Source organism: Triticum urartu, chromosome 3, assembly GCF_003073215.2.
Source record: "Triticum urartu cultivar G1812 chromosome 3, Tu2.1, whole genome shotgun sequence".
NCBI classification, from domain to species: Eukaryota; Viridiplantae; Streptophyta; class Magnoliopsida; order Poales; family Poaceae; genus Triticum; species Triticum urartu.
Window position 1 is genome coordinate 496,241,157 of NC_053024.1, and position 24,091 is coordinate 496,265,247.

At 47.1% G+C, this 24,091-nt stretch overlaps 2 protein-coding genes across 2 annotated transcripts; one reads left to right on the forward strand and one right to left on the reverse strand.

The window, feature by feature from the left end:
* Window positions 1–13,940: 13,940 nt before the first annotated feature.
* On the forward strand, window positions 13,941–16,337 carry LOC125544573. Its single transcript, XM_048708305.1, has one exon. It carries the CDS (start codon window positions 14,356–14,358, stop codon window positions 16,114–16,116), a length of 1,761 nt encoding a protein of 586 aa, XP_048564262.1. The 5' UTR covers window positions 13,941–14,355; the 3' UTR covers window positions 16,117–16,337.
* A 107-nt stretch (window positions 16,338–16,444) lies between these two features.
* Window positions 16,445–19,941, reverse strand: LOC125544574 (auxin-responsive protein IAA5-like). The gene is made up of 5 exons (XM_048708307.1): window positions 19,566–19,941; window positions 19,256–19,473; window positions 18,823–18,964; window positions 17,289–17,350; window positions 16,445–16,806 (listed from the first exon to the last, which is right to left on the reverse strand). Exons 1-5 carry the CDS (start codon window positions 19,889–19,891, stop codon window positions 16,769–16,771), a joined length of 786 nt encoding a protein of 261 aa, XP_048564264.1. The 5' UTR covers window positions 19,892–19,941; the 3' UTR covers window positions 16,445–16,768.
* Between the last annotated feature and the right edge of the window lie 4,150 nt (window positions 19,942–24,091).

A 24,091-nucleotide genomic window follows, 5' to 3' on the forward strand; every position in this document is an offset into this window, starting at 1 on the left:
GTCTTTGAACTCCCGATTCTAAGACGTTAAGCATGGTGCACTAAACTATCAAGTAGTCATCATATTGAGCTAGCCAAACGTTCATAACGTCTACATCTACTCCTGCAATAGGTCTGTCACCTAGCGGTGCATCAAAAACATAATTCTTCTGTGCAGCAATGCGGATAATCCTCAGATCACGGATCCAATCCGCATCATTGCTACTAACATTTTTCAACATAATTTTTCTCTAGGAACACAATAAATTGGGAGCAACATCGTGAGCTATTGATCTACAACATAGATATGCTAATACTACCAGGACTAAGTTCATGATAAATTAAAGTTCAATTAATCATATTACTTAAGAACTCCCACTTAGACAGACATCCCTCTAATCTTCTAAGTGATCACGTGATCCATATCAACTAAACCATGTCCGATCATCACGTGAGATGGAGTAGTTTCAATGGTGAACATCACTATGTTGATCATATCTATTATATGATTCACGCTCGACCTTTCGGTCTCCGTGTTCTGAGGCCATATCTGTTATATGCTAGGCTCGTCAAGTTTAACCTGAGTATTCCGCGTGTGCAACTGTTTTGCACCTGTTGTATTTGAACGTAGAGCCTATCACACCCGATCATCACGTGGTGTCTCAGCACGAAGAACTTTCGCAACGGTGCATACTCAGGGAGAACACTTATACCTTGATAATTTAGTGAGAGATTATCTTATAAAGCTACCGCCAAACTAAGCAAAATAAGATGTATAAAAGATAAACATCACATGCAATCATAATATGTGACATGATATGGCCATCATCGTATTGTGCCTTTGATCTCCATCTCCAAAGCATCGTCATGATCTCCATCGTCACCGGCATGACACCATGATCTCCATCATCTTGATCTATATCAATGTGTCGTCACATGGTCGTCTCGCCAACTATTGCTCTTGCAACTATTGCTATCGCATAGCGATAAAGTAAAGCAATTATTTGGCGCTTGCATCTTATGCAATAAAGAGACAACCATAAGGCTTCTGCCAGTTGCCGATAACTTCAACAAAACATGATCATCTTATACAACAACTTATATCTCATCACCTCTTGACCATATCACATCACAACATGCCCTGCAAAAACAAGTTAGACGTCCTCTACTTTGTTGTTGCAAGTTTTACGTGGCTGCTACGGGCTGAGCAAGAACCATTCTTACCTACGCATCAAAACCACAACGATGGTTTGTCAAGTTGGTGCTATTTTAACCTTCGCAAGGACCGGACGTAGCCACACTCGGTTCAACTAAAGTTGGAGAAACTGACACCCAATAGTCACCTGTGTGCATAGCACGGCGGTAAAACCAGTCTCGCGTAAGCGTACGCGTAATGTCGGTCCGGGCCGCTTCATCCAACAATACCGTCGAACCAAAGTGTGACATGCTGGTAAGCAGTATGACTTATATCGCCCACAATTCACTTGTGTTCTACTCGTGCATATTACATCAACGCATAAAACCTGGCTCGGATGCCACTGTTGGGGAACGTAGTGATTTTAAAATTTTCTTACGCACACGCAAGATCATGGTGATGCATAGCAACGAGAGAGGAGAGTGTTGTCTACGTACCCTCGTAGACCGAAAGCGGAAGCGTTAGCACAACGCGGTTGATGTAGTCATACGTCTTCACGGCCCGACCGATCAAGCACCGAAACTACGGCACCTCCGAGTTCTAGCACACGTTCAGCTCGATGACGATCCCGGACTCCGATCCAGCAGAATGTCGGAGAAGAGTTCCGTCAGCACGACGGCGTGGTGACGATCTTGATGTTCTACCGTCGCAGGGCTTCGCTTAAGCACCGCTACAATATTATCGAGGATTATGGTGGAGGGGGGCACCGCACACGACTAAGAGATCAATGATCAATTGTTGTGTCTATGGGGTGCCCCCCTACCCCCGTATATAAAGGAGCAAGGGGGAGGAGGTGCGGCCAGGCTAGGGGCGTGCCAGGAGGAGTCCTACTCCCACTGGGAGTAGGACTCCCCCCTTTTCCATGTTGGACTAGGACTTGGGGGGGAGGAGAGAAAGAGGGGAAAGGAAAGGGGGGGCGCCCCCCCCTCCTTGTCCAATTAGTACTTGTGGGGGAGGGGCGCGCGGCTGCCCCTTGGCCTCCTCTCTACTTCCTCCACTAGGCCCATTAAGGCCCATTAGGTTACCGGGGGGTTCCGGTAACCTCCCGGTACTCCGGTAAAATGCCGATTTCACCCGGAACACTTCTGATGTCCAAACATAGGCTTCCAATATATCAATCTTTATGTCTCGACCATTTCGAGACTCCTCGTCATGTCCATGATCACATCAGGGACTCCAAACAACCTTCGGTACATCAAAACATATAAACTCATAATGAAACTGTCATCGTAACATTAAGCATGCGGACCCTACGGGTTCGAGAACAATGTAGACATGACCGAGACACGTCTTCGGTCAATAACCAATAGCGGAACCTGGATGCTCATATTGGCTCCTACATATTCTACAAAGATCTTTATCGGTCAGACCGCATAACAACATACGTTGTTCCCTTTGTCATTGGTATGTTACTTGCCCGAGATTCGATCGTCGGTATCTCAATACCTAGTTCAATCTCGTTACCGGCAAGTCTCTTTACTCGTTCCATAATACATCATCCCGCAACTAACTCATTAGTTGCAATGCTTGCAAGGCTTAAGTGATGTGCATTACCGAGAGGGCCCAGAGATACCTCTCCGACAATCGGAGTGACAAATCCTAATCTCGAAATACGCCAACCCAACAAGTACCTTCGGAGACACCTGTAGAGAACCTTTATAATCACCCAGTTACGTTGTGACGTTTGGTAGCACACAAAGTGTTCCTCCGGTAAACAGTTGTTGCATAATCTCATAGTCATAGGAACATGTATAAGTCATGAAGAAAGCAATAGCAACAAACTAAACGATCAAGTGCTATGCTAACGGAATGGGTCAAGTCAATCACATAATTCTCCTAATGATGTGATCCCGTTAATCAAATGACAACTCATGTCTATGGTTAGGAAACATAACCATCTTTGATCAATGAGCTAGTCAAGTAGAGGCATACTAGTGACATATTGTTTGTCTATGTATTCACACATGTATTATGTTTCCGGTTAATACAATTCTAGCATGAATAATAAACATTTATCATGATATAAGTAAATAAATAATAACTTTATTATTGCCTCTAGGGCATATTTCCATCACCCTTGTACTAACAATGCAGCTGAGTATGAGGCCTTGCTCCATGGTCTTCTGATGGCTAAGGAGATGAGTGTAAGACGGGTGCGGTGTTTCGGCGACTCAGATCTCGTGGCTCGGCTAGTTTCTGGCACTTGGGATTCTAAAGATCCACTCATGGCAGCTTATCGTCGAGAGGTTGATGCTATTGCGGGTCACTTTAAGGGTTATCAAGTTGAACACATTGATCGCAGGAAAAATGAGACGACTAATGCTTTAAGCTGGTTAGGGTCTCAGCGTAAGCCGGTTCCACCTAACACTTTCCTGGATATTCTGCATAACCCTTCTGTTAAATTGCCTATAGAGGAGGATTTGGCTATTCCTGACCCAGAAGCATAACAGGTGGCAGCTCTTCATGTGATTCCTAATTGGAAAGTTCCATATTTGGTTTATATGACCCGGGGTGAGTTACCTGAGGACGAAACTTTGGCCACACAGATAACCCGGCGGCCTAAGTCAATGACTATTGTCAATGGAGAATTACATCATCGTAGTGTCACAGGGGCGTTTCAACGTTGTGTTTCTCCTGGAGAAGGGTGTGAGATTCTACGAGAGATTCATGAAGGGGGTTGTGGTCATCATGATGGGTCTAAATCTCTCGTAGCCAAAGCTTTTCATCACGGGTCCTATTGGCTGACATCGCACACTCATGCTGAGGATCTAGTCAGTAAATGTGATGGTTGTCAGAAGTTTGCACGACGCGCCCATGTGCCGGCTCAAGAGTTGAGGATGATTCAAATTACTTGGTTGTTTGCAGCCTAGGGGCTTGATATGGTTGGACCTTTTAAAAGGTCCAAAGACAAAAAGACGCATCTCCTAGTGGTGGTCGATAAATTTACAAAGTGGGTTGAAGCAGAGCCGGTCAGTAAATGTGATGCGGCGACGGCCGTTCAATTCATGAAAAATGTGATTTTCCGCTTTGGTTTTCCCCATAGTATTATAACTGATAATGGCACTAATCTACCCAAAGGGGCCATGGAGGAATTTTGTCAACGTGAACACATCCGGCTTGATGTATCATCAGTGGCTCACCCCCAGTCTAATGGTCAAGCAGAGAGAGCTAATCAAGAGATCCTGAAAGGCATCAAGCCCTGGCTTATGGTTCCCTTACAGAGGATGCCGGGTTGTTGGGTGGAGGAGTTACCTTCCGTGTTATGGAGCATTAATACCACCCCCAACAGATCTACGGGTTATACACCTTTCTTCATGGTCTACGGAGCAGAGGCGGTTCTCCCCAGTGACATCCGTCATGATTCACCTCGTGTGGCGGCTTATGTTGAAGCTGATAATGAAAAAGCACGCCAGGATGCACTTAACTTATTGGATGAGAAGCGTGACCTTGTGGCGGCTCGTTCGGTGATTTACCAGCAAGATCTACGTCGTTATCACAGCCGCTGAGTTAAAACCGGAACTTTTTAGGAAGGAGACCTGGTGCTCCGGCTTATCCAAGACCAAGCTGATATGCACAAATTATCCCCGCCTTGGGAAGGACCCTTTGTGGTCAGCAAAAATATGAACAATGGATCATATTACCTTATCGACATTCGAGAACACAAGGATTCACGTAAGTCGGAGGAGGAGACCCGTCGGCCGTGGAACATTGCTCATCTTCAGCCTTATTATACCTGAGCCACTGGCTCTCCTGATGTACATATTTTGACAATGTATATATTATAAAGAATATAATAAAGCCGGCATCCCTGATAAATCCGGGCCTCTGTTGTTTCCTTTTTAAGAATAATGTGTCTTTATCACTTACAATGGTCACTTGGGGGCTTCCTGTTCAAACATAGGTGTATTCACCATAGAGAACATAGCGTCACTACCCTCTTGATTCGGCACAACACCATTGTTACAAATCACTTGGGGGCTTCCTGTTCAAACATAGGTGTATTCACCAAAGAGAACATAGCGTTACTACCCTCCTGATTCAGGCTATCAAGCCAAATATGGTAATTCGGCTATCAAGCCAATATGATAATTTCATAAGAGCACAGCTCTGGTTATCTTGGTAATTCGGCTAATTCGGCTATCAAGCCAATATGATAATTTCATAAGAGCACAGCTCTGGTTATCTTGGTAATTCGGCTATCAAGCCAATATGATAATTTCATAAGAGCACAGCTCTGGTGATCTTGGTAATTCGGCTATCAAGCCAATATGAACATTTCATGAGAGCACAACTCTGATTACCTTGATAATTCGGCTATCAAGCCAAAATGAAAATTTCATGAGAGCACAACTCTGATTACCTTAATAATTCGGCTATCAAGCCAAAATGAAAATTTCATGAGCACAGCTCTGATTACCTTGATAATTCAGCTATCAAGCCAAAATGAAAATTTCATAAGAGCACAGCTCTGATTACCTTGGGATTTCTGCTATCAAGCCAATACTATCACTTCATATGAGCATAGCTCTTACATATGTGGCGGGTTAATTACCGGGTTACAAAGACCAAAGAGAGTTTGCTGCGTAGCACAACTCAAACATAGGTCTCTGGTAAACCGGCAGCATATGATGACATTAAGTACTTGAGAATATTGTCTTCTCAGTTTTGGGTTATCATCCTAACTGCTTTGGTATAATAAGCCGGCAGTGTTCAATCACATACTGCCTCTATTCCCTTATACAAGGCCACAAACTCATATTACAGGTACCAAGATAAAATTTAATGACTCCTTTGCAAGTCAATTTTTCTTTTCATTAACCAGGATCATTAATACACCACAAGCATGCAATGAATGAATGGGAAGGAAGTGGTTGAGTGTCATTATGATTACATGCATGTAAGTATTAAAAAGTTGCTAGTACGAGGAAACATCATTAATTTTTGCCTCGATTACTGCTGGTGGCCTTGTATTGATGCAAAATGTATTTTTGATAGTGGCCTTGTATAAGGGAATGGAGGGAGTATCACGGGTATGATATTTCATATATATATTTAGTTATGGTTAAACTGGCCATGGTTATGATCTATTTTAGTTGCCCGTGGTTTATATATGGTATCATGACCTGCCTCGTGGTAAACCGCCGAGGCACTTGTGATTTACTTATGTGCAGGATAATGATAAAGCTCCTTCTGCATAAATTGAGGTTATCATAAGCATAAAGTGATACGCTCTTTAAATGGCGGATCAAACGATGTAGCACAAAGCAAAGAACGTGCACGATGGCACGACACATCAAAGTTTACTCGCCTATTACATGACTCCATGAGCCAAACAAGATCAAGTGTTTTCAAAGGATCAAATATAAACCGCCCGGTGGATCATTGATCCTGGCCTTGCCGACTTGAGGCTTCCGGATCATCCTTCTCCGGTTCTTCGTCCTCCTCCACCGTCTGGAAGTTTGGTGTTGACGAATCAATGCCACATAAGGCATGGAATTCAGCTTCATCATTAATAAGATTTGACGGGTCAACTTCAGGGGCGAAAGTATGCTTACGAATTGGAGGAATCATATCCATCACTTTATAAGCTGGCGTGAACATCTACCGGTTCTCTGTGTCATAAGCCGGCTGATATTTTGAGAGATTGGTTTCATCAGCAATTACTGTCACATGAGGACGAATTTCTTTTACGTAGGCGGCGAAGTCTTGCTGATCAAAAGGAGTGCCATCTTCTTTCAGGCTTGGATACCCGGTAGCTACCTCGGCAGGGTCTAGCTCGGGTACCCATGCCTTGGCATGGCTCAAGGCCGTCACGGCGCCGGCTCTCACACATGACCGTTTTATCTCTTCAATCCTCGCGGGCAGAATTGACAATTTTTTCAACACGTCGCTTAGCAGGTTGGGTCCTTGATTTGTTGGAGAAATTGTGGCTAATGTGCGTTGTGTTCCGGTATATAGCTGTTCAACCAGCGTATATACGGCTTTAAGCTTCACCAGCACGTCTTGATTCATATTACTGCTCCTTGGACTTGTGTGACAATCGTGGAAGTAATCAGTGGTGGTTTATACCCTCACAGAAGCGATTCAATTTCAATATTCACACGGTGACTTACCAAAGATAGCAGAAACCATCTGAGACACCCGACGCTTTAAAATGGTAAGCTCAGAGGTCACCTTTTTCAGATCAGCTTTAGCTTTTTTTGGCGTGTTGTGTTAGAGCGCTTTTCTCTTCGGCCCAGGAGTTTCTTTTAGCATGAAAAACCCGGTCTTCAGCTTTTCCGTTTCCTCCAGACTAAACTTGAATTTTAAATCGGCTTTCCGGGTCTCTGACTCTTGAATATCCAGCCGGGTCTTTGCCTCAGCCAATTGTGATTGAAGTTCAGTAGTGGCCTCCTGTACAAACACATTTCTATCCGGGTTACAGGAATATAAGTCTCAAGCCTTTTGCAAGCAACAACACTTGCCACTTGGGGGCTAATGCCTATCGAAAAATTCTTCCTATAATGGTTTATATGATTAAGTCCCAAGCACTTTGCAAGCAATAGTACTTAGCACTTGGGGGCTAATGCATATTTGTTCATATTTCATTACTACTTTATGATGACCCGCCAGTGCCACGGACACCACAACCGGCTCATGGGGGCTACGTGAGTAAAATTCTGATCTACAAACACTGATAAGTACCGGCTTATTCATGTTGATTAAACCGGCCCTTGGGGGCTACAAATGCAATGTTGATCATTCAAATCCGGTCTAAGTGAAAGATGGCTTTTTGAAGGATTTTTTTCTCAAAGATGCTTTATACTCATTGCTATTCTAAATTCTACAGCATATTCAATTCTATTATACGCAGTGGACTTGGGAGCTGACAGGATATGCATACTGAACTTAAGCCGGAATTCATACCTCATATTTTTTTATGCATTTGCTTCACCATATCAATTTCAAGATCTCGGCTGGTATGTACTTGGTTGAGGTAGCCAGAGAGTACTTCACTGCTGCTCAAGTAAGAATAGTGAGCAACGTCAAATCTCACTTTCCGCTTTTCAATGAATTCCTGCTTAGCGGAGTGTTGAGCCAACACAGTTGGATTTCCCGGCTCTGTAAAGCCGGTGCCAGTGATCGTAACATCATCAGTATGAGTCTCTCACGGTTTAAGTGAGCTTGACGATTCAATATTCAAAGGATTGAGTCTTGTCTGGTCGCTGGAGAGGTCAGGAATTTCTGGTGGACCGTCAAGGACAGGCTCGTCGGGTGGTACCATGGATGTATCAGATGCTGGAATTTGTTGTTCCGGCTCAGGAGCTTTGGGGTCTTCAGCCAGCTTGATCACCTTTGCCCTCTTGTTAGGCTTGGCTTTTCCACTGCGCGATTCATGAGAGATCAGTATAAGTATAAGAGCATAAGGAGCTAGAAAACAAAAGAGATGTTATCCAGGGGCAGTCTTGAAATCCGTTAGCTGTGTTTGAGATGAATCGCCCGAGGAAGAGCGAGAAACCTCCAGAAAGGGTTGAATTGAAAGAAGTAAGTGGCCGACGAATGAGACCCGCCATGGGATAAAAAAAGTTAAGTTTGGAAAGACCTCATTTTGCCATTTTCGCGGAGCTGGAGTATTCGGTAAACTGGACGATAACTCTCCACCGCCACTGGTTCGAGTTTGTCGCCAGCTCTCGTGTTGTTGTTGCTTCAAAAGAAAGTGAGGATCCAAATGAGCTAAGGGGTGCGAAAAGCTTACTTTCCGGATTATTTGTCGAATTTTCTGTCTTGGCAAAGGCTCTGAGTCAGATGAAATAATAGTTACCTCTTCTTTAGCTGCTTGGCTGGCCCCCGTGTCATCCTGAGCATAACCAGTGTCAATAATGTGATTGAAAAAGGAGCCAAGGGAGTCAAGGGCTACCTCCGACTCAGAGCTGTCATCCAGTTCAAACATGTTGGAGGCGCTTAGTTTCTTCTTATTTTTCTTAGTGTTTTTCTTGGCGGATTTCTTGACGGCCCTGGCCTTCTTGGCAGCTTCATGGTTGTACTTCTTCTTCCAAAAATCAGAATCAGCCTGTGAAGAATCATCAAAGTTGAGTTAATAAAACGTTTAAATGATGAGGTAAAGGTAAGAAAATTGGAGACTTACATCTGGTGGCGAGTTAAATTTGTAGAAAGGGTTCAGACCCACTTTGCTACAATCTTCCGGATCTTCATTCAGAAGAGACTTGGTCATTTCGTTGATTGCCTCGTCAGTTAAGCGTACAGAGCTGTGGTGCAACGGATCCTTTATACCACCAGTGTAAGTACACATTAAGCCGGGCCGACGGCACAAGGGTATCATTCGCCAAGAGACCCAGCACCGAACCAAGTCAATGCCAGTTAAACCGTTTCCCAGCAAATCTCTGACCTTTGCAGTGATAGGGGAAGGCTTTGCACGTTCGACATCGGTAAGCTTCTCAGGAATAAAATGTTTTGGGTCCAGGCGCTCGACACGATAACCCGGCAATGGATTCTCGTCAGCCGGAGAGGTATCTTTGCAATTAAACCATGTCTGGTTCCAGTCCTTGGGATGACTCGGTAAGCAAGCATAGGGAAAGATAGCATCTCTTCTTCGTTGAATTGAGATTGCGCCGAGCTACAAGCTGGGTCCGTTTGTGAATTCGTTTTGGCGGTTCAAATAAAAGTATTCTCTGAAAAGTTCAACACTGGGCTCCTCTTGAAGGTATACTTTGCAGAAGACTTGAAAGTTGCAAATGTCTGACACGGAATTGGGTCCAATGTCTTGCGGATGGAGTTGAAAGAAGTGCAGAACATCTCGTAAAAATTTAGAGCCGGGCGGTGAGAAGCCCCGGTTCATGTGGTCAGTGAAAACAATGACCTCACCATCCTTTGGTTGAGGTCTTTCTTCGCCTGGGTCGGGGGCACGATAAGGCATAACATTCTTTGCTGGCAAGTACCCGATTTTGGCAAAATCTTTGAGAGTATCTTCGGTAACAATGGACTTAACCCAGCTGCATGAAGTGACTGTCTTTGGCGGCATTGTGGAGAGAAAAGCCTAAAGAAAAGAAATTCTTTGCCATGTTAAGTTGATTCATTAAAGCCGGAAATAATATACTACAACATGTACTCCAAATGGCGGCTTAAATGGGGCCTAATGATATACGGATAATTATAAGCCAGTGATGTAAGCCGCCATGACAAGCACTGATATTCAAGATCTGACAAGAGCGAATTTTACGAAGTGTTGGGACAAACATGTTTTACAGATTGGAGCTATAAGATTGGATCTGCGGCCGTTCATAGAAATGAAATAAAATCTAAACCTAAGGTGGCGGCAGCAGAAAAGTGGGGGTGCCCAGATGAGATCTGTTGCAATGAGGATATGTTCTGATATTAAAAAACAAGTGCTAAACCTGCTATCGCACAAGATTTGTGTCGTTTTCAGATCAAAACTATGCAATCTAGGAAAGAGAAGGATGAACGGTGATGAACACCGATGAACAGGGAAACCCTAAGGCAGATCTATTAATAGGAAAAGTGAAGGCTTACCGATGTTGATAAACAGCGAAGAGGCGCCGTGAGTTTCTGGTTCGTTCAGGGTGATGCAGCGGCCGGAGTTGAAGCAGTGGGCGAAGGTCGGCGGCGGCGGAGCTCGGGCACGCTGGAACGTTGCGAGAGAGGAGGAAGATGAGAAGGAAAGAAGGGGGAGAATGGATGGGCTGTCGGGGCCTATTTATAAGAAAAGGGTCAGTAGGCAGGCACGAGAAACGAGGAGGCCAAAAGAAGATTATCCAGTCGTGTTGACGCCTCGATTTTCGGGGTGGTTAATTAAAGATAAACATCCGTTAAGATATGATGTGTCTCGTGCGAAATTAATGGCAGATGACGTCATGGCGGGTTACAGTATCTTGTGAAGAACAAATGAAGACGGATTTTTTTCCTGAAGTGTTGAAGATTGACATGAACAAGTTCAACTCAACCTGGAGCCTAATGTTGGGGATATAACTATTGGGTTAACCCGCCTAGGAGGGGCCGGGTTATGCCACGACATCCCATCAAGACAAAGCCCATAAAGGCGCTGAAGATGGTGGTTCACTATGAAGACTCATTAAAAGGCCCGAGGCTCAGAGACGGCTTAAAGCCCATAAGCGTAAATCGACATATATGTATAACTTGTATTGTAAGGCATGTATATTTGGTCACCGAGCCGGACACGTTATATGAATCGGCCGGGACTCTGTAAAGCCGGTGGGCGTCAACCTGTGTATATAAAGGGACGACCCAGCGGCGGTTTAGGGCAAGAGACAACAAATCGAAAGCTAGGTCAAGCGTATTCGCTCCCTGGTGATTGAGACATAAGTAATACCACCTCAACTGGAGTAGGCCTTTACCTTCACCGCAAGGGGTTGAACCAGTATAAACCCATGTGTCCTTTGTCCCGTTTAACCCCTTTAAGCTAACCTAGTGCGATGGCTCCACGACTAAGTCCTCACACTAGGACATCTGCCATGACAATTCCACGACAATGGACGTAATGCCTATATATTGATTGTGCCTTGGATGATCATCATAACTATGCACAATTCTGTCAATTTCCCAACAGTAATTTGTTTACCCATCGTTGTTGTGCTTATGAGAGCGATGCCTCTAGCAAATCAATGGCCCCAGGGTCCATTCTCCATTAATACTAAAAAACTGCAATTGCTTCATGTGTTTCCATTAATTTTGTTTTTTACTTTTATTGTTTTGCCTATCACTATTAGTTTTAATCTTGCAACTAGCAAGAACAAGGGGAGTGATGACCCCCTTGCATTTGTTGGGTGCAAGTAACTATTGTGTGTGTGTGTGTGCAGGTATGGTTCACGTTGCTAGTGTGGTGCCTCCTTCTGGTTCGATAACCGTGGTTCTTAACTAAGGGAAATACTATGATACTATACTGCTTCACTGTTCCTCTTCGGGGAAATCTAACAACTCCATCGCAAGTAGCAGCACATGACATAGTGAGGGCTAGACTGCCTCCTAGCAAAAAGTGCTCATCTATTGTAAACACCAAACCTCATGTTCAGTGAATAACATTAGGGGGTGTTACGCTTCTGAGTGGCCTGGACCTAGGTAAAAATCATTGTGACACTGCATTATCTTCACCATGTAGTAGAGGTGGATCTTGAGTGTGTTAGCCTTCGCCGAACACACAAAGGGGACGCCCCTCATACCGAGGTGCCGTGCTTGCACGGGCGACAACATCATTGTCACAAGTTCTTCTCAAGAGAGTATAAGAGAAATGCTAAAGGAATAAGATCAGAGTTTGCTCTCGAGGTCCTAGGAGATTTGCACTTTTTATTAGGAACTGAAGTGAAGAAAATTAAAGAACTAGTTCTGACCCAAGAAAAATATGATACAATCTTTTGGCTAAAACTGGAATGCAAGGTAGCAAACCTTCACCTACATGGCTACACCTCTTTCCGGCACCAGGAAATTATCTTCTTTTGATGGTGAACTTTTGGGACAGGGAGATATTACAAAATGTAGAAGCATAGTTGGTGCTCTTCAATACTTGACACTTTCAAGAACTGAAATTTCTTTTCCAATTAAAAGAGTGCGCCAGTATTTGTATGTACCAACCATAGTACATTGGCCAACGCATCTTAAGGAACATCGAGAACACTATGCAGATTGGGCCGGATGCGTTGATGATAGAAGGTCAATTGGTGGGTTTGCTATTTTATTTGGACTAAACTTGATATCTTGCTGTGCTAAGAAACAAGGAACCATATCAAGGTCAAGTAATAAAGTAGAATATAAAGATCTTGCAAATGCAAATGCAAAAGTTATTTGGGTTTAGTATATGCTCAAGGGACTTGTATTAACACAAGATCCATGTATTTGGTATGGCAATTCGGGTGCCACATATTTGTAAGTAAATCATGTCTTCCATGCCGGAACATATCACATAGAGACAGATATCACTTTGTGAGAGAATAGAAGCATAAAAAATGTTAGAGATTTAGGGTATGAAGTTGCATATGATTTCACCAAGGCTCTACCAACAAGGGACATAAAATCATTCACACGTAATCTCAACTTAATGAAGTGATTAAGGGTGTTGTTTGAATTTGTATAGAATCTCTCTTGGACTCTAGAAGTCTCCTGTAATGTCCAACACATGCATGCAAACTAGCACAATTAAAGTCGTAACTGATCCTTCCTTGATTAATGCATCGTGCTTCACCTTCCTTGTAATGTCCGGACGAGGGATTTTCCCATCTATATCAGTAGACTCACGCGGCCTCCTTCGGGAGGTGGAACACTTCTACATCGTTGTGCGAATTTCCATAAAGCACTTCACATTGTGATGGTCATAAGCCGGGGAATATCACTAGTCGCTTGGGTGTAGGTGCATCTGAACAGCGGCAGCTCAGGACCTAATGAGGCAGTGACTAGGGGGGAACGACCGAGAGGTTAGGTTTAGGTGTGTAAAGAATTGGGTTGGGCTTGGACCAAGCTAAAGGTATATGGGCTTTACCTTTTTCAAATTGGCTGGATATAGGTAAAATACACGTGGAAATTTCCGTCTCCCTACATGTTCCACGCGGGAAGGGGACCATATGTTTTACTTCCGTTTCCGTTCCGCAAAACCCTTTTTCAGTTTCTATAATTTTCTCCGTTTCCGCTTTTTGCTGAACTACCGAGTAAATTCCACATCGTGCTCATCTCTTTTTTAATGATACCTATATTTTTAGAGTTTGCTCATCCCTATCCTTTTCCTTTTGAAGAACACTTGCTCATCTCTTCAATTTTATTTTTATTTTTTTGTGTTGAGAGACGCTCATCCCTCTATCAGCGGCGCTGTCGTAATGCGGGTTATTAATGCGGATCGTTTGACTGGGCCTAGAGATATTGCTAGGCCCAGCCCATCAGAGTGAAGGAAACCGACTCCGGGTCGAATTCCAATCCACCAACCCTGCGGTTGCCAAACTCGTACGGCTCCAGGTCGAACTCGGATTTGAGGAGATCAACAGTAGTAATCCAGGCGGAGTTGGCGTAGTTCGTACGTCTGGATGCCGAGGCGAACTCGGACTATCAGGCTTAAACGCGTCCTCGCCGGTGCTAATATATAGCCTTGACTTTCCTCCGAAATCCCCAGCCATTCTTTCCTCCCTCCCTCCCTCCCTTCATAATTCTCGCCCCGCCCAACAAATCGCCATGGCTCCAATCCGACGCGCCGCGCAGCGGCCGGACTTCGCGTCCCACCCTTCTGACCTCGAGCTCATCAGCACGTACCTCATCCCCTGGGTCAGCACCGGCGAGCGCCCCTGGAAGTTCGTCCACGAGGCCGATGTCTACGCCGCCACGCCGCAGGACCTCGCCCGCGCCTACGCCCCGGCCACGGCCAGCGACGGCCAGGAGAGCTGGTACTTCTTCACGTCCCTGCGGGCCAAGAGCCGCCGCGGCCAGCGCAAGGCCCGCACCGTCGGATCCGGGGACCACGGCTGCTGGCACTCGGAGCGCGCCGCCAAGCCCCTCTTCGCCGGCATCGGCCACAGCCGCCAGATCGGGTACCGCCAGGCCTTCTCCTTCGCGACCAAGGAGGACGGCCGCCTGGTCCGCTCGGGGTGGCTCATGGCCGAGATCGGCCTCAACCCCGACGCCTCCGCGGAGGAGGAGCTCGTCCTCTGCAAGGTGTATCGGAGCCCGCGCGTCGGGGCAGGCCAGAGATCTACGGCGCCGGCCGCTACCGGAGTTGGACCCGTCAGGATTGGAAGGGGAAAGGCGAGCGAGGAGGACTCCACCTCGTCTGAAGAGGGGACGCCAAGGGCTGCTGGGCCCGGCTGCTATTCGGCCCAGCAGCCCGCTCGAGTCTCCGCGTCCACTTCAGGTACCCTGTCCATGGAGGAGTCCGACTCCGAGCAGGGTTCGACCAGCCGAGGCGGCGGAGTGATTGGCACGTCGCCGTCCGCCACTCCGCCTCGGGTTCCCCGTTCCGAGGCCCTTCGAGCTGCTCAGCTTCCCCGGATCCCGACGGTTCCCGCGGCGCAGCGCCCGGACTTCGCTTCTCACCCTTCGGACCAAGTGCTCATCAAGTCCTACCTCACCCCGCGTGTCGCCTCCGGCCAACACCCGTGCCAGTTCACGCACGATGTCGACGTCTACACCGCCAGCCCGGGCGCCCTCACCAGGAAGTACTCCCCGGCGATGGCAAGCGACGGCGAGAAGGCCTGGTACTTCTTCACCCTCCTGCCGGCCAAGAGCGCCCACGGCCAGCGGCGGCCGCGCACGGTGGGCACCGGGGAGGGGTGCTGGCACTCGGAGGCCGGCGTGAAGCCTGTTCTCGACGGCGACCATCCGATCGGATGGCGACAGTTCTTCTCCTTCATGACCAAGGAGGAAGGCCAGCGTGTCCGGAGCATCCGGTCGGGATGGATCATGGTTGAGATCGGCCTCGACCATGGTAAAGAAGAAGGCCCCTCGGACGAGCTCGTCCTGTGCAAGGTGTACCGCAGCCCGCGCGCCGGCCCGGTGGAACCCCCAGCGGCGGCTGGACGAAAGAGGAAATCCGGCGACAACTACTCTGGCCCAGCGGCGCCCGTGCTGACGCTGGGGCCCGCGGCCGGTGCCAGGAATTCTACGGCGGCGTCGGCATCTTCCTCCGGGCACAAGAAGAGGAAGACCCACAGCAGGAACTCCGGTCCCGTGCTGAGGACCGCGCGCGGCGTCCTGAAGTTGACGAGGCCGGTGACGTCTGGGCGCAACAAGAACACCAGCGCGGACCGATGCGCTCGCTGTGGGATGGAGCCAGCGTTGTCGCGCCGCGGAACGCCCGATGCTGCTGCCGAGGAGGAAGACGGCTCGGAGACGGATCTTGACGAGGACGACCCAATGACCGGCGAGTCCGGTGCACCCCATTGCCACAAAGCAGGTGAATCTTCAGGACGCGCCAGACCGTTCTACCAGTTCAAGATTTGACAACTAGATAGATGATCCCCAGTTTTCTCCTGAAACATGCTTTCCCAGCGAATTTTGTATCCACCACCAGGGGAGGGGATAGGTTTAAGTAGGGGGGAAATCCCATGGTTCTGCCTGCAATTTACTCTTCGTTCTTGGTATGCACATCGGATTAGGTACATATAGGCATTTTGGTTGTCAAATTGTTGTACTTCTTGGCGTATAAAGAAATCGTTCAGCAACTTGATCAGATTGTACATTAGCAGTTTTCTCAATCGCAAATAAATTGTTCAACAATGTAGCAGTTTTCTTCGATCAGAACAGAGCATTGCATTGACAGTAGCCAATATAAAGTTTTTGGCAATTGGATAATTGCAAGAGAGCATAATACGTAGTGCAACACTTGAATATACATATGAAATAATACTTGTGGAAAGCTTGCATTCAGGAAGTGCAGAGCTTCCTCACATAAGTTTCCAAGTGAAAATACGGCGACCACAATTGCAATACCTCGACAGACCACATTACAGACATTTGACCCACAGGTCTAAGAAACACGTGTAACTACACTAACATTTGGGATATTTGAGGTACTACTTGACATGAATAATTTAGACCAACGACATCATCGCAACTTAGCTCGGTTCATTTTCTTTACTCCGGAAGGTCAATCTTATTTGTTCTGACCTGTCTGCTCTAGGGATCTTGGAGCTGCAGGCAGATGGACACATCTCAGTTCAGAGCATGTTTGTAATACAAAGTTTTCCCTAATGATATAATCTACACAAACCTAATGCTGAGGTATAAATGTTCAACAGTCTGTGTTGGTAGCTGATGGTGAAAGTACATTATAAGTTGAAGTTTCAGGTTCTAACATATCCCAGGTTTCTGTCAGCCAACAGTTTATTATCATATCAGCCAAGGTTTCTGTCACTTATGGAGTTATGGTAGCCAAGAGAAACTTTGTGCATACAAGTGTTTTCCCAGCCATAATATTCTAATTTAGGTTCCACTATCATCAATCACTATACATTTTTATTTTTATGTGTACAGGATTGACACTAGTGGAAATAAATCATATGCAACACAATGGGAAACACAAATACAAGTACTGTTCCATATGGTAAAAACTATGCAACTCAATGGGAAACACAAATACAAGTACTGTTCCATATGGTAAAAACTGCAAATACCTATTCCAGCTGCATCAGATCCTCTCATGATTTTCAGTTTCCTGCATATTGTGGTAAACAAACTGCAAGGAAGAATTTAAGGTCAGGAATAATTGGAACTGTTAGAACTTGACTTCCATAGCCAACACATGTATGAAAGCTAAGGCAATATGACATGGAAATCAATTTCGAAAATTCACCAACAACACTTAAGTAGATTCCAGTAGCCAATTTAACATCAAGGCCACATGCATGATTTTTCACTAAAAGAAGGTAAAGAGGTCGGCGCATATAAATCTATATCTCAAAACTATCTTTTCAAAGATGAGAATAAAAGTTCATGAATCCTAAATCAACATTTTTTTATTAGCAGCATATTAATAAATCTAAGCTTTCTATCCAGTGCTTGTAGGCCAGTGAAGATCCATGTGAGATTGCCTCAAATGTTTGCAAATGGCTACATAATCCGGATTGTTAATTTGGCAAACAATGGGCCTCGTACTCGAGGTTTCAGAGAGAAACAGCAACCGAGATTGAGCATCATAGATATAGCCCAATTGTGGACAGCCTGGCAGATTCGTTGCTTTCTTTCAGGGGGAAAGGAAATATAACGGAAGCTTGTTCTACGGTTAGTCTTCTTTTCCTCAAGGATGGATACAATTTTCAGTATGGGGAGAGTTGGTGACTACTAGTGCGATCAGAGATTATGAGGCAATACTCCCTCCATTTTTATATACATGGCCACAATCAAAATTACAATTTGCAACTATACAAGGCCACAAACACTAATCGAGACAAAATTGATGATATTCATCTCGTACTAGCAAAGGAGGACATTAATTATCCCTTGCATGCATGTGGGTGTGAGAAGCTTGGCTTGCGTGCACCTCATTAATCAACTAAAAGGAGTGAGAGCATTGGCTTGTTGTTGGTGGTACAGAAAAATATGCATTAATTAACACGACAAACAAGGAGACAAGCTACTCCCTCCGTCACGGTTTAGAAGGCGCGCTTGGAAATTCTCTGGGACCTAGGTGGTTATCTATTGGTTGTGGGATGTGCTAAAAAATAGCATTCACACTACGCATGCATATAGAAATAGTATATCAGAGTACTAATTAGCTACTAGAAATAAATGCAATGCGCCCTAAACCTTGTCTATTGTGGAAACGCACGCAAATTTAATTGTGCCTTCTAAACTGTGACGGAGGAAGTAGCTTGCAATATTGGCTTAAGCACACATTTACTTTTGCCTTGGTACCTATAATATGGGTTTGTGGCCTTGTATACAAAAATGGAGGGAGTACATGTAGATGGGAAAAAACAGTGGAGCCCTAATATCTCCCAGATAGTAAATCAATCATGATCATAGTATTTTCATAATGAGCCTCAGACCAACCTAGCAACAAGTGAATCTTAAGTACTCCTAGTAGTTCCATCTGCAATAGAGATTAAAGTTCGACGAAATTTGTATTTAAGACAGTCAAAGATATTCTGGGATTACTCCTTGAACTGGCTTCCACAGTAAATAGGAGTAGCAATTAAAAGAGCTTACTCCCATGGAAGATCACCGACAAGCATCCAGTCAGCGTCCTTGTCTTCGTACGTAAGGACGTACTCTTGATCTTGGAGGGAATCAACATTTGAGCGATTAGTGAGCCTGTCCTTGCTTGATGGTTTGCGCAGCGAGCTTTGACCTTTAGAATCAGAGATGGATGTTATTACTCAGAGATGGAGTAGTAAATTTACTCTTCCAACGTCCAGGCTTTAGCAAGTTGGCAAAGATGGAAACTACTACTCCCTCCGTCCGAAAATACATCTAAACATATTTTAGTTCTAGATACATTCATTTTTATGCATTTCTTCGACAAATATTTCCGGACGGAGGGAGTACTAGTGGAACTGAACACCCAGGTAATAGTACCGCTGGATACGTTCAAACGCAAAGATGGAAACTACTACTACTAGTAGTAGAAGTGAACACTAACCAGTGATGAAGCAGCTGAACATCTTCTGAAGCGCCATGGAGAGATCCTCGTAGCTGGAATACATCTTGAGGTCCACCTTCCTGAGGTACGGGGCGCCATCCATGCTCACCTTGACATAGTGAGGCGCGCCGTCGTCTCCCGCCTTGGCCTTGGAGGCGCTCGCCGCCAGCGTGTTCTTCCGGTAGTTGCGCACGGGCGGCCATCCCACGACCTGCGCCCTGGGCAAGAGGAGGAAGGCCCCGTCGATCAGCAGCGGCCAGCCAACAGCGCGTCCAGTTTCAGAGGCGAATGGAATGGAATCGAATCTTACTTGGCGGCCGGCGGGGCGGCGGAGGGCGGCTTGTCCTCGGCCCTGGCGGCGGCGGAGCACCCGCGGCGGGGGGAGGCGTCGGGGAAGGCGCGCTTGGAGGCGGCCTTGTGGGGGGCGGGGCCGAGGGTGAGCGCCGGCGCGACGTCGTCCGCGGGGCCGTCGCGGTCGCGGTCGCGGTCGGGGGACTCGGATCCCGGGAGGCCGAGGCGGAGCGTGAGGCGGGGCCCGGCCTCGGCGGCGGGGCTGGGCGAGGAGGAGCAGGAGGAGGAGGAGGGGGTGGGGGCGGAGAGGCCGATGTAGTCGTGCGACTCGAGGGGCGGCGACATTGGAGCGGGTGGGGTGGGGGAGGGAGGAGAGGTTCTCTTCTCTATGCTTTGGAGGGAGGCGAGTGGGGGGGGAAGGGAGTGGGAGACGACTTGTTAATAAAAGTGGCCGACCGGGAGGATTTATTTTGCCCGGGGGTTTCTTTATGCGCGGCCCTTGTCCGCTTGTCCTCTTGTCTGCTCCCGCTTGTGCGCTCTGCCAGTCGCCTCTGCCTGCCTGCGCCACCTTGTTTGTGTGCGCGCGTCTCGACGAGTAGAGTACAGTTCGACCATTGTTCGGAGCAACAAGTCAAAGCAAGAGCTACTGCTGTAATTTTTATTTTTATTTTAGTTGGGTACTGCTGTGACTATAATACTGGAGTATTATAATTCTCTTGGTTCTTCTAAATTGCCGCCATTGGATGACACTGCTTGTTAACTGTCTCAGCATCGACTAATCACACGCGCGGAGCTGGGGCCCGTCCGGCGTCCGCGCCACTGGGTGTCACAAGGGGCTTTGTCTGCTAATGGCTCCAGCTAGGAGGTGACAGCTTCCCCGGCAGAGGAAACTGTCTAGTAAATGCTTGCACTTGCAGATGACAACCAGCGAGAAGAAGATAAAACGCGATGTTACGTTCTCTCCTAAGACATGTTGGGACGTACGTGTGATGCACGCTCGAAACCTTCTAAGGCAAGTTTGTTCTCTTCTGACCTGTTGGGCCGAAAATCACCCGCAAGTTCAGCCTAATTTGGCTCCACGTGTGGCGAACGAAATAGTCCCGGTTTGACGAGAGCGGTTGTGGGTGCCGGGCCGCAGCGCGCGTAGCTGCCGACACGAGAGCTGCCGGCCCTCCGACAGCGCCGCGGAGACGTCGCTCTCTCCCACCGCACCGCACCCGCTCTGGTTTCCCGTTCCCCACCACTACGTACAGCACAGGGCTCTCGTGCTCGGTGCCGATGCTCTGCGCCACGCCGATCGGATGAGGCGGGTCGCGCTCGCGGCCATGGATGTCGCCCCGCCCGCTCGCCGGTCGCCGTATGGTGGACGCCATGCGCACGCGCCCACCGGCGTTGCAGTGCGCCCCCCTCCCTTCCTGCTTGTAGGCTTGCCCGCGGCACTTGCATTGGACAATTTGGACGCCTCCTTGTTGAATTATGGATGGGCAAGCCCATGTAAGACACTAATCCATGATTAATCTTGAGGCTCACGTATGAGATGGCAGGTGGTGGGAAGTTTAGTCCCACCTTGCTAGTTGAGGAGAGTTGAGACCCCTTTATAAGGGCTGCTCTACCATTTGCCATTGGAGCTTGGGAAGAGGAGTGGTACACGCGCGCTCCTCCTCCTCCGCCCGCCTCGTCACGATGCCTGCGGGCCGCGGGAATGAGCCGAGTTGAAGCTTATTTTTGCCGCTCAGGAATGAATTAATTAATCAGGGATTAATTAACGAGTCGCTAACATGTGGGCCACTGTCCAAGACGTTGGACTGTCGGCTGACTTGCGTTGTCGGGGGTGCGACCCTTGCTGGGACCCGCGTATTTGTCGACTCCCTTGCCGGGAGTGCGACCCTTGCCGGGAACAACGACTCCCTTGCCGGGAGTGGGCCGACTCGGTCGTGGGCCTCGACAAGGCCCATGACTTTCTTCCTTACGGACTATATAAGAAGGCTCTGGCTAGTGAAGTAACCTAGTTCGGTTCACTCACTCCCTCTCGCGTGACCTAGCCGTCATCTACTGTTCCTCACTTTGTGCTGCCTCCGGCGATCCCATCCCGACGACCGCGTGCACGGCTGGTCGGGAGAGCAGGTGCCTCCGGAACCCTGTTGTTCGAGATCCTGCCTGGGAGAACGACAATAAGGTTTTTGGGGAGCGTCTCGACGCGACTGCTCCCGATCCGTCCCCAACTCTATTCGCCTCTGCTTCCACTACTTCCTCTGCATCGACACCATGGCCGACGACGCCGCCGCTAAGAAGAAGGCCACGGACGACGCCGAGACTGCTGCTGCAGCCGCCGCGTTGGCCTGGCCAATCGGAGGGTATGATATGTTCATCCCTCGTTTACTCGTACTTATGCTAGCCGTATATGTGCTGCTCATAGAAGGTTCGATTCTATGTTCTATACGTGTTAGTATGCTTAGGTATTGCTATGAGATGCATACCTTCTATGCCATGCTTACTGTTTACTCATGGATAAGTCTAATCGGAAAAGTGTTAATATTTCCAACACTCCTTGCGTACGTCTGGATACGACCGGACGACACGTCCACGCTAACGAACCTGGGGGCGATCTGTACGTAATACGGGTTTCCGTATCATTTCTTGGACGTCTACTTACACCATAAAATGTATAGTTACATGTCTTGTAAGGGCATCTTCAAAGCGGATCATCAAAACACATGCAATTGTTCGGACCGAACAGTTCCGTTGTCTGCCACCACTGTGATTGAACAGTCGGAATCCTTCAACATGTTCGTCGTCCTGCCGGACCCGGACAAGCCCGCTCGCACGGCCCGGTCCGCAGAACGGCGAGGGCGGCGCGCGAGGGAGAAAGCCACCAAGAAGGTCGCGGCAACAGCTCCTCGTCCACAACAGACCGATGTGCCGGTACCGCCAGGGCAACAACATCCATGCACTCCCCCCAGTCCAGTTGTCGTACTAGTACGCCAGCCATCTAAACAGTCAATGTGAGACGCCTTCCACCATCCACCGTTGACCTCAACATGGACTACACATTCACAAAGTCGCAATCGCCACAACTCGTACGGTTGCAGTTTTTGTTCCAGTTTTTGTTCGAGGAGCCCTCGTTCGAGAGTGACCGGTCAATGTTCAATGGAAGACCTCCCCAAGGTTGATGGCGGCTACCGACGAGGTGATGATGAGCATGATGTGAAAATTTTGGAAGCGTCTCAACTCCCGTAACATGGGAGCCCGCGTGCTTTATATTGATTAGGCGAGGCTAGCTCTCGCAGAGGCACACAAGATTGTGGTTTAAACAACCAGAGATATACATGGAGAGATAGAGGAGAATAAAAGGGTAACAAGCTAACAACCTAGATTCTCCTAACTACTCTAACATGATAATGCGTGCGTGATATATGTTTAACACTCCCTCATAATCACAACTACGACAAGTTGAGATTACGTTCAAACTCTTCAAAGCTTCTGGCTGGCAATGCCTTTGTGAATCCATCTGCAAGCTGATTTTTGGATGGTATAAATGTGATCTCAAGTTGTTTGTTGGCAACTCGTTCTCTCACAAAATGAAAATCCATTTCAATGTGCTTTGTCCTGGCATGAAAAACTGGATTAGCAGATAAATATGTGGCATCAAGATTATCACACCATAAACACGGAGGCTGAGTCTGAACGACTCCAAGTTCTCTGAGCATGGATTGAACCCAAATGATTTCTGTCGTTGCATTTGCTAGTGCTTTATATTCTGCTTCTGTACTTGACCTGGAAGCAGTGGCTTGCTTTCTTGCACACCATGATATTAAGTTAGATCCATAAAAGATAGCAAAACCACATGTTGACCTTCTATCATTCAAACAACCGGCCCAGTCTGCATCTGAGAATGCACTAACAAGTGTTGAAGATGACTTGCTGAGTGTGAGGCCCAAGTGTATAGTGTTGCTTATATACCTAAGAATTCGTTTTGCAGCTGTCCAGTGGGTTGTGGTAGGTGCATGAAGATACTGACACACCTTGTTGACTGCAAAAGAAATGTCAGGTCGAGTAAGAGCCAAGTATTGAAGTCCACCAACTAGACTTCTGTAACCAGTGATGTCCTCTTGATGCAAGGGCTCTCCTTCTGTCAAGGACAAGGGTTCTGAACTAGACAAGGGTGTTGGTGAAGATTTACAATTCTGCATAGCAATTCTACTTAGCAGTTCAGTGGCATACTTTGCTTGAGACAGATGAATACCATTACTATGTTTCTTAACTTCAATACCCAAGAAGAAATGCAGATCTCCCAAGTCCTTGAGAGCAAACTCAGAGCCTAGGTCCTTAAGCAATGTTGTCACGGCTCCATCAGAAGAGCTAGTGACAACGATGTCATCAACATATATTAAAACAAATATAGATGTTTTATGCTTGTTATAAATGAACAAGGAGGTGTCAGATTTTGATGGAACAAAGCCAAGTGACTGGAGTTTCATACTTAACCGTGAGTACCATGCTCTGGGCGCCTGCTTCAAACCATACAGGGCTTTATCAAGCTTGCAG

What these genes read in the sequence shown, in the direction of transcription:
- LOC125544573 (XM_048708305.1), top strand. Translation starts at nt 14,356, where the DNA reads ATGGCTCCAATCCGACGCGCCGCGCAGCGGCCGGACTTCGCGTCCCAC.
- LOC125544574 (XM_048708307.1), bottom strand. Translation starts at nt 19,891, where the DNA reads ATGTCGCCGCCCCTCGAGTCGCACGACTACATCGGCCTCTCCGCCCCC. An exon ending in GTTCAGCTGCTTCATCACTG is followed by an intron (nt 18,965 to 19,255) that starts GTTAGTGTTCAC and finishes CTGATTCTAAAG; the next exon opens with GTCAAAGCTCGCTGCGCAAA. An exon ending in ATCTGATGCAGCTGGAATAG is followed by an intron (nt 16,807 to 17,288) that starts GTATTTGCAGTT and finishes ATCTGCCTGCAG; the next exon opens with CTCCAAGATCCCTAGAGCAG.